The sequence below is a fragment of the Benincasa hispida genome, chromosome 1, assembly GCF_009727055.1.
Source record: "Benincasa hispida cultivar B227 chromosome 1, ASM972705v1, whole genome shotgun sequence".
Classification (NCBI taxonomy): Eukaryota; Viridiplantae; Streptophyta; class Magnoliopsida; order Cucurbitales; family Cucurbitaceae; genus Benincasa; species Benincasa hispida.
In genome coordinates this window covers 73,828,243-73,839,898 of record NC_052349.1, presented here as the reverse complement: position 1 = coordinate 73,839,898, position 11,656 = coordinate 73,828,243, and the positions used below count along the sequence as shown (strand labels likewise).

General features: G+C 32.2%; 1 protein-coding gene across 1 annotated transcript; it reads right to left on the bottom strand.

Annotated features, from left to right (window-relative positions):
* Positions 1-5,247: 5,247 nt before the first annotated feature.
* LOC120079115 (aspartic proteinase CDR1-like) lies at positions 5,248-6,534 on the bottom strand. Its single transcript, XM_039033301.1, has one exon. It carries the CDS (start codon positions 6,532-6,534, stop codon positions 5,248-5,250), a length of 1,287 nt encoding a protein of 428 aa, XP_038889229.1.
* Between the last annotated feature and the right edge of the window lie 5,122 nt (positions 6,535-11,656).

Genomic DNA, 11,656 nt, shown 5'->3' with positions numbered 1-11,656 from the left:
AATAGTCTAACCAATATATGAAATATACTACAGTTTACAAATTAGAAATTGACTCAATATTTGACATAAATCACAGTACAAACCAATATAAAAATATATCATAGTATATAAATCTTCATAAATTTCATTTACACTACAATATATATCATATATACCATTTAGATAGTCAGAAATCACAACAATCAAAATTTATAATATATATTAATATATATATATATATATATATATATATCATAATACATGAAGTCAAAATAAATAAATAAATAAAAACTATCGTTTATAACAAATAAATGAATACATATACCACGATATATATCATATTTTCCTACAAAAGCTAAGAAAAAAGTACATATATATCACAGTATATATAAAAAAAATAGGAAAAAAAAAAACTACAAGTTGAATCGGGTCTGTCATTCGTCTACTCTGAGTTCTTCGTTTCGTCGTCCGCTCAAAGTCTGTCGTCGCCGTTCATTTTTTCAAGTCTGCCATTGTTGTTCATTTCCTTTAGGTACACTGTCGCCATTCATTGCTCTGAATCCGCTACTGTCATTCGTCCGCTTCAAGTTCGTCATAGTCATTCGTTCGATCTGAGTCCGTTATGGCCGTTCTTGTCGTCCCGTGCTCACCCCACATCGTCTGTCTTCCACCTGCAACTCACACTGTCATAATGAGAAGATATAGGGAGGGAGAAGGAGAAAAGAGAAGAGGAGGAAAAATACCTTGAACCATGAGGGAGAGAGGATAATATATATATATATATATATATATATAATATATTATGGTGTAGGTGATGGGCTAAATCGTAAATAGCCACTAATATTAGTGGAAATAACGAGGCCAATAAGGTTTTTTTTTTTTTTGTAAAAAATGAAATGTTCAAAACATTAATATAATATGGGCCTATTTTAAGGCTTTTTAACTAGAAAACCCTATTATTTTTCAAGTGAAATGGGTCAAGACATGCATTGGACATGTCTCATTCGTCAAATGTGGAGGCTCGACATCAAGACAAGCAGATCGATTTTTTCTCAAGTTTTGTCCTTTCCCTGATCTAAGAGTTTGTGTACTCATACAAGTCAATTATGCTATGTAGTCTAAATCTCCACATAATAGTAATAAATTACAAAATTTAATCCTTTAATTTTGTAATGTTTAAAATCCACGAGTTTATTTGATACAAAACTAAAAGAAAATTATAACTATATTAGACACAAAGTTCAAATTTAGATCTCACCATATAATTTGTAAGAAATCTAATTGATTATAAATCTATAAGGGTCGGAGAATTAAACTTGTAATATTTTTTTTTTAAAAAAAGGCAAAAGGTAAAAACCACCTTTGAAATATGGTGATAGCAGTAATTACACCCTCAAACTTTTAATTGTAAAAATTAGGCCCCTAAATTTTTATAAATGCTAAAACTTGACTTTCGAGCTTATAATAATCGTAGAAATTGGACTACAAAATGATTAAAAAAAAATGGACTCTTAAACTTATACAAATGTTACAATTTATACAACTATGTAAGTTTAAAGGTATAGTTTGACCCAATTTTAACATTTATATAATTTTTAGGGTTCAATTTTTTAAATTGAAAATTTAAGGGCATAGTTACAACTACTACAATATTTGACGAGTAGTTTTTGCAATTGTGTGTCCTTTCATTTTAGTTTCTACTGATTAAATAGTTTCAATTTAATTATTAAAAAATGATTAATTAAATCTATTTTTTTAGAATAACAAAAGAGACAGTAAATAGACTGAAATTTTAAATTTTAATAATTGTTTATATGATAAATTTTGTTTTTTGTAGATTGATTTTTAAATGTCAAGAAAAATAAATTTATTTTAAAAAAATAGCAACATGCTATTTTTTTTAAAATGATGCATTTAACTCATGATAAAAATTTTTAAAAAATAGATTTGATTAAATGAGAAAGGAGAATCTAAAAATCTAGTAGGATATTACTTTAAAGTAAATGTGAAATTAACGTGATTTAAAATAACCTAAATAGAGTGGAATGAGGGTGATCGTTAGTTGTCAATATTAGTCACAAAGGTGATATTTCAAGTAGATTTTTGACTGTGTAACTCTTACTTAAATTGATTTTGATTAATGGCAAATCAAATTTAAAAATATAAATCTCTTTTCGAAGAGAAAAAACCAATGTAAATAAACTAAATGGATCTATATTGTTTTTGTCACAAACACCCTCAAAGATTACCCAACAACATTGTGTGAATTTTATGAATTTTATTTTTTAAAAACCAACCTTTGAAAATTAAAAAGAGATGTACAGAAATTATATTCCATATAAAATTAAGAAATATCAAGATCACAAAACCTAATCTTATTTCAGTTGTAATTAACATGAACTCACTATTTCAAAATTAAAAGTTATAAGTTGAATTTATTACTCTTTTTTTTTATATATATAATTTATATCATATGGGATAAGAGAATTGTTGAAAAAATCGCGATATTCTGTCAAAATATCGTCAAAACTAAAGTACAGATAGAAAAATCATAGGGCAACTTCATTTTTATAAAAAATTGGCGATATATAGTAAATATTGCCAATATCGCCGAAGTCTTTTTAAAATTCTACAGCATTTATAGGGGTAAGTTAAAAAATAGTGTATTTTTTTTAAAGTAATAACAAAAATAGGGTATATAAGAAAGAAATTACCAAACAAAGTAAGATAAAGGGAAAAAGTATTACAAAAATAGGATAACAAAATCGTGTACCGGTTGCTTTTTTTTTTATTTTTTATTGCTTTTTTATTTAAGTGGATACAAAGGTGAACAAATCTATTTGAATTTGACAGTTAAAACAAATCTATGTGAAAAAAAAAACTAGGATAAAACAAATCTATGTGAAAAAAAAAAACTAGGATAAAACAAATCTATGTGAAAAAAACAATTTACCCTTCATTAGTGGCTAGAAATTTGATTCAATTTTTATTTTACTATAGGTCTTTAAAAATTTGAATTTTACAGTAAAAATTCTCCAAAAATATAGATTTAATCCTAATTCGTGGCTAGAAATTTGATTCAATTTTTATTTTCCTTTAAGAATTAAAAGATTCTCTAGAAATGAAAAAAACACTAAAAAAATAAAAGAAGAAGACGAAAGTTGGGGAAAAATGTGAAAAAAATAGATTTAATCTTAATTTTTGACTATAAATTTGATTCAATTTTTATTTTACCCCATTTTAGAATTTGAATTTTAAAATTCATAATTTGTTTTTCCCCTCTCTCTTTCACAACCATATCTCTCCTCTTATCTACTTTTTTTTTAATTCTCTCACTATATACTTTTTATGTTTTTGTATATTATATAATCTAGGCCGATTTCACTCTATAAATTTTTGTAATATCTGTAATTGAGACGTGAACTTGGATCTAGAGGGGATTGGAAGGTTTTTTTACCACTGATATAGCTAGTGGTTTTAATATTATACCAGCTATATATATTATAAAAAGGATAAAGTTGAGGGGGACTTACCCATAATAAATTTGTTCCTGTCTAACCATGAGGTTGATAGTACGTACTTAATGTCAGTCATTGAACCATATTCATTTTGACAATTTATTACTCTCTATTACCTTAAATTATACATTCTTTTTTACGAAAGTGTTGTCTTTATGAAAACCATTAATTTAAGTAAATATATCACCATCTTATATGCTAAAATGAGCATGAGTCAACCTAACAATCACATATTGTCTATACTACGACCATATATAAAAAATAATAATCTTCCTTCTCTCTTGTTAAGAACTATAACACAATAACTTTGAAATGTAAAAGAGGAAAAGCTCATATTCTTCGACATATTAAAAAATAATATATTTAGTCATTGAAAATAAGTTTAGAGTTTGTTCAATTTTAGCCAATAAAAACAATATTATAAAATACATAACCTTATACATAGGGGAGAATTTGAGTTACGTCCAAAATTCACATTGTCTCCATCATACAATTCTAGTAACTCTAGTAATTGAATTTCAAAAGTAATTATCTCTCAAAGTAGAACAAATTGTCTTTCTTATGAAAACTACACTTCATCTACAAGATCCTACGAATTATATTTTGTGAAATAAATCGAACTCCAACAAATTTTTTTAAAATGGAATGAAAGTTGTAGAGAAAAAATTATTGTTAAAAAAAAAAAAAGAATTGGAAAACTGAAAGTATTAACTAAAATTGAGCAAATTTCAAACTATAAAAGATAAAAATAGAATTTTAACCAAAATGTTACCATGTACAATATTTTAGTATAGATATTATATTCTATGACATTTTTATAATACATAATAGTTTGTTCAACTTGCAAAAAAATTGTTCAGAAAAAATAATATTTTTCTAAAAATTAGAACATTCGTTTTAGTTTGTTTACTTTTTGAAGACACGTTCACAAAATTTAATATCTTTTATACAGAAAAAATGAAGTGTTGCACATGAGAAGCTGTATCACTAGAACGAATTCATCTTAAAATTTCGTTTTAAATTCGATAATGTATCAGTTTCATGTATGTATAAATTTCTCTCAATGTACGAATTTATTGTATAAAATAAAATATCACGATCAAATAAATTGATCATCTTTATCATTAATATATATATATATATATATATGAGTGGTTTTTCATCTTATCGTCTTCTTCTATTACTTCTATTTATTATTTATTATTTTTATCTTTTAGTCTAAATTAATCAATTTTTGAAATGATTTAAATTAATACAAGTATTAATTCAAAATTTTGATTGAACTTCAAAATGTTAGTAATATAAATGAATTTTTTCGAACAAACTTTCATATACTCCTTCAATAAAAAAAAATTAATTCCTTTAAAAGGTATATATATTTGTATAATTAATATTATATATATCTACATATATATGTAAGAACCACCAAAATGGGCCATTTTTATAGAATTTTGAGTAAAGAATAATTATATGTAAAAAAAAAAAGTCTAGATTAATTCACTTAAAAAAAAATTTAAGATTTAAATTATTATAATTATTAGTTAATTTTAGTTCGGCCGCAAAATTTAGTGATATAAATGAATTTCTCCTAACAAAGTTTTTAGTAACACATATATGTCATTGAGGATTTCATATATTATATTTGTAGGATAACTGTATTAATCTTAAACATTTTCTTTAGCTGAAAAGTGATTCTATATAAAACTAACCATACAAATAATGTAGATTGATAAATTTTGACTTTTGAGTTCTAAGCACAGATGGTTGGCTTGAACGACAATCTCCTAGCCTCCAAATCATATCCGATTAAGAAATTCGCCTGCGCCAAATTTCCCAAAATCCCGAAACCATCTCTCGGCTCCGCCGACGTTAAGGTCGAGCAACTCACATTTTTGGCCACCTTCATAAACGTATTCTCCGGCAACAACTTCACGTCGGCACCACCGGCAAAATGGGCGGTGATGATCGGAATGCCCAAGCCGCCACTGTTGCTGTCATCAGCAAAGCAGAGTCCCAAAAAGTGGCCGGGATCCTCCACTCGCCTCGCTCTAACGACCTTCAATAGCGACGAAACAACACCATCGTATAACTCCTTTGGAAGAATCGTTAACGTCGTCCCGGAATCTATAATCATATTGCCTTGTTTGGACGACATGTCGGCCACATGACGTTCATTGCCAATGGAAATGGCTTCCAAAGTCATGTAATAGTATGTCTTGGGGTTTTTGGGGACTAGTGGCGTTGAAACGACTCCAGGGCCAGAAATGATAGCGTTTTGGCCGAAGTTTATTTTGCCATTTGCATGACTAAGTAACGTTGGTAAGCAATAAGAGAATTGTTGACTAATGGCGGCGGTTTGGCTCATTTGTGAGACTAATGAGAGCTCGCCACCGCCGAGTCCGATGACACCTGAGGCATAGCCGAACCCGCCGCCACTTTCGTGGCCACAACCGATGACTGAGTTCACGGATGATGACCCGATGGTGATCTTATCAAATCCTAAATCTCCCTTCGTGTAAGTTTGATCTCCGTATGTGTAACTGTAATTGCAAATCCCCTGGACTCCACAATGGGCAACATTTAGTGCATGACAGGATTGGGACGTGCAAGACACGCGATGGTAGGAAGAGGATTTGAGAGGGTTGAAAATGGGACGTGATTGGTTGAAGCATTTTTGACATGGCAAGCATTGTGTCCATATCAAATCGCTGCCCGTGTCGGCAATGCCGATGTAATCCACTGGCGGGGTTCCAATAGAGACATACATTAGATACTCGCCACTTCCTGGGCCAATCGGGGATTGAACGACAGCAGCAGTAGTGGTGGCAACAGTGGCAACGTGGTTGATGAGGGCAGTGGAGCGAGAAAATGAGCGTTGAAAGGCATTGGTGAGACGATCATAATGGGAGAGAGATGATATTTGAAAAAGGGAATCACGATGAAAGAGAGAAGTGGTGAAACCGTTGTCGTCATTGATGGTTGCTTGAGAGAAGGAGATCAAGAGGAGAAGATAGGAGAATAAAGAAATGGTAGCCATGGGATATGAAGTTCTCGAAAAGTTTCTTAGAGATGAAGATTTTAGTAGCCATATTGCTTCTCCTTTTATATATATAGGGATTTAAAGAGAGATTGCATTGGGATTCTATGATATAAACTTTCTTGCAGTTCCCTATGTATATTAAAGAGAGAATTAGAGAGCACAAGGTGAAATGAATATTCCTTGAAATAAAAAGAAAATGGGAAGTTATTTTTCTTATTTGACAAAGTGTATGTATTAGACAATGGTAATTTAACGAGTAGTTAACTACCTTCATGCGTTTCTTTCTTTTTGAGAAAAAGAATTATGTAATTGATTTGTTAGTTTGAAGAATAATATTGGATACAAATTTTAATGAGAGAAGAAATTATCTAATCCAAAATTTAGTATACTTAATTTGATTACCAGTAGTAAATCTAACTTAAACATGATGTTTTTCTAATTTTATTTGGTATTTCAATTTTTATCTGTGATTTGTTTAGTTAGTTTTTTAATTTTGTCATCACATTTCATCTAAATTTAATCTTTAATTTCTTATTTGACGTTCGATTGTTTATCTTATTTTGTTACATTTAAAAATCCAATGTTCTCTGTAATCGCTAGAATTTGTGTCAAAGTCAAGTTCTTTCTCTCTTCTTTTTTTTCCTCTTTTATAACAACTACTTTATTGGGTTTTATTTTTTCTTTTTGAAATCGACAATATATGAAGGTCAACATTGAGATCTATTACTTTTTCGGTTGAAAATTTATGCTTAAGTTGAAATATGAATTAGATGATATAATATTAAAACTTTCTTCGTCCATCCACCTAAATTTTTTGATAATTCGTTGATTTAACAAATTATAAAACACGAGTTCATAATAATGTCATACGCACTACTTTAAAAAAGAAAAGAAAAAAAAAAAGAAGAAAAAAACAATAACAATGTATATGTATTTGATACAGATTTACGTTAGCTTTAAAATTTTCAGAATATTATCGTTATTATTACTATATTTATTTTGGGGGAGACAAATCAAGTCCAACGAACCATTTTTTAAGGAAGACAAGACGCACACAGAGGGTGGTCTGAATGTTTAAGGAAATTAGAAAGTCAACAGTCGGAAATTTAATTTTTGTTAATGGCCAAAATTAAAGCTAATCTCAATCGCCAAAAACATGGAATTTCAATGAATAATTTCTTTTCCCCTTCCCCAATTAATTTCAATTCATAAATTAACGATACAGTACGAAAATAAAATAATCATCGAGAAGGATGTAAAAAATCTAAATATGGGATTGTTCCTAAAATAATTCAACTTCCTATTTAGGAAGAACCTTTTTTTTTTTTAATTAATTTTTTGAAGTATGAGATTTATTTTTTAAAATATCAACTAAATAGCTACTTCTAGGAAGATTCAAATACCAAAATGTAGGTGGGTGTTTTCTTTTGGAAGATTTTTCTCTTATTTGAGAGACATATGAAATATAGGTAAATTAAGATTTTTTTAATATAATTGGAAGTAGAGAGATTCAAACTACAAATTTGATAGTTTTTAATATACGGATGTCAATTGAACTATGTTCGATTTGACAGCCTATTAAATTAAGATAGAAAGACTTTAATTTCCATTACATAGTTCATATCTTTATTAATTTTACATTCAACTCGTTCCACTCAAATTTCGATGAAGCATCATTACATAGCATTTCATTTTATTTTTTTTTATTGCCAACTAACTATAATTAAACTGGCCATTTAAGACACCTCTCATATGCTTTCGAACTAAAAGAAAAAAATGTTTTCTCATTGTTAGATGATGTATAATTAAATCTATCTTCACTCATCATCTTAAGCTTTAGGATCAAAATTACCGTTTGCCCCTATAGATACATCTAATTATTTAAACACTGATCCCTCTAATAAATAATAGATCATAGTCCAACTATGACTAAACTCCTATCGAGTCAGGAAAGGGTATGACATCACATTGTTCAAGCCCCAAAATCAACCCTTAAGGGAGCAATTTATATACTTATCCGACCTCGGGAAAGGAGCGAATTCTTTCTTGTGTAGATGTGTTCCTAGCTCCTCAATCAGACGAATCCCCAAAATAGTAAACTTATTGAGTCGGCAATCTGGCCACTCTCACTCATACAAATCAAAGGACCGCCCTCATAGGCAAGAGTTCACAACTCACTCAGGATTCAAGTCATGTTACCTATGGTCATCCTGGCAAAATGTAAGTCTTCATTATGAACGTTGTTATATAATGAGACTAAACATTTCATGGTCCAATCTTATACAAACTATTTTGTATATAATATTCTCACTCACATGTCTACACATGAATGATTAGGATCAGATCATTTGTAGCACTTTATAACAATTGTAACACCTACAAAGCGGGTCATACTCATAGTGTCACCAAAATAAGGTATCCGGTCTTATCCATTTACCACAGACCATTTAGGTTATCACTTAAATATGATCCACCTATATATCTCTACATATATGTTTAAGTTACAAGATAACCTCGAATGTTGGTTTATTGGTTTGTGATTAATGCAACGAAAAATATGGAATAAAATATCATATATTTTATTAAATAAACAATGAGTTTTTACAAAAACATTTATAAACTACAAGACCATACAAGATTTAGGGCACCAACCCCAACACCATTAATATCCTTAGTTTGCATACTCCTCTTTCAAATTAGTGTTCTATACTTCATGGATTTGAATCGAATCGCCGTTGAGTAAAATTATCATTCTTCCAAGGTCAACACGATAGGAGTCACAAAATAACAAAACCTTAGAAAAAGATGGCGAACAGAGGTGGGGATCTGGGGATCTTAGAAAAAAAAGTGAAGGCGTCGGAAAACCAATGCCAAAGTATGAGAGGTAAAGAAATATTTACAGATCTGGATGATACAAAAAAGGTTTAGAAGAACCCTAAAAATGAAGTGATTTTAACTTTTAAGCGAAGAAAAAGGGAACTGTGAAATTGAAAGGTAGGAAAGGAAGATCTCGAAGAAGGAGGTTGTGGGATTTTGAGCTTTGACAGAAATGGAGGAGAAAGAGGTCAACGAAGGAGAGGAAGAGTAGCAACTGTAACATCCCGCACCTTTTTTTTAATATTATTTATTAATGATGTAATTTTTCTTTTTCAGTAATTGTCCTTAGTTGAAGGGTATGTTTGGAATTTTTGAATTTAAAGTTTAAGTGCGAGGATTTAAGTGTTAGCATGGAAATTATTCAAATTATTCAATTTTTTCAAACTCAATTTGGAAATTTATGGCAAGAATTTATTTCCTTTGGAAAAGGAAAGAAATTAAATAGTATAAAGTGGATTAAGGAAAGGATTTAATTAGAGTTATACTATTTTCCTTTTATTATTATTATTAGTTTATTTTTTAAAAATAAAAAGGAGCACCCACCCCCCATCTCCTTCATGCGATCTCTCTCGCTCGAGCGCCCCCCACCCTCACTGCCTTATCCGACCGCCGCACCTTAACCGCCTCTCACGACCTAAAACTGAGCGTCGTTTTAAATTCTATGCATGCATTTATTTTAGTAACGGCCTAACCTAAGTCCTAGGGGGTCGGGTCGCTACAGTTGGTATCAGAGCTCATATTTTGGGTTCTGTAAATTGACTTACTATGTAAGTCTAGATAGTCCCTGTGGCCAGTAACGGATTCTTCGTCATTGCTAGGTACGTTCTACTAATGAAAGTTTCAATGCATATGTGAGAATAGTGATGTAGTGTTTTAAATGCATGATGTTTGAGAAAGGCCAAAAAATAGTTAGTTGACGTACAAATTTATGACAGGACATGGCACCTAAACATAGAACAAGGAAAACAGTTAGAGAAGAAATTCAAGCAGAGAGAGAGGGGAGTAGTCAAACTGCTCCGGCGGTGCCAATTCCGCCTATGACCCAAGTGGATAAAAAGGAAATGGAAGCCCGAATTAGTGAAGTTGTTGCAACCGCTCTGATGGGGAAGCTGCAGGAACTGATTCGTAGCACAATAGCAGGACAGCCAGCCCAGACTCAGGCTCAGGAGGAATCGGTGCCACCCGAGCTGTTACGACAAACCCATCCGCAGGACAAGAACACGCAGGGCCTGTCTCTCGAGGCTAAACATTTAAGGGATTTCTGGAAGTATGACCCTCGCTCCTTTGATGGATCGTTAGGGGACCTCACTAAGGCAGAAATGTGGTTGTCATCCATCGAGACAATTTTTCGTTTTATGAGGTGCCCAAAAGAGCACAAACTGCAATGCGTAGTCTTCATGCTGACTGGTAACGCGACAATCTGGCGGCGTTCGGCAGAAAAGATGATCGATATTGGAGGTGACCTTGCAACCTGGGAACAGTTCAAGGAACTTTTTTATGAGAAGTACTTTTCGGCCAACACCCGATACAATAAGCAGACCAATTTCTTGAACTTGAAGCAGGGCGTTATGTCGGTGGAGGCATACGAGCAAGAGTTCAATAAGCTATCTCATTTTGCTCCTGAGCTAGTGGCAACTAAGGCAGTGAAGGCCGAGAGAGATTTATCCAGGGCCTGAGGAGTGGGCTACGACGGATGGTGCATGCCTTGGATCTCAAGACGTATGCTACGGCGCTACGAGCCGCTGTGAGGATTGATGCCGATTCCCAGGGGGAGAGGAATACAGGAGGTCACTCGGGATTAGGACCTCCACAGGGTAGAAAAGAAAGGCTGAGCACAAGACTCTTGAACATCAGTAGAGGGGTCAGAACACAGTGCATGCTCCACGTCAGTAGGGACAACAGAGTACCGAAGGCTGGGAAGTGGCAGGGAGAATAGACCGATATGCACCCACTTGCGGTAAGCACACTGGGGAGTTGTTTAGCCGGCTCTGGGATTTATTTCCGATATGGCCAGAAAAGAGGTATATGGCCAGATTAGATGCCCAAGGAAGAATGCGCCTGAGCACAGAAGCCAACCCGTAAGGCTCGTTCCAGGGAGGCCGACCGCCAGCAACAGTAGGGAAAGGTATTTTCCACCTACATCGACGTGAAGGTCGAGAAGTCCAGGCAACCGTGGTGACAAGTACAACTTCCCATTTGTTTTATTTGACTCTGGCTCTTTGGCACATCATTTATATGTTGT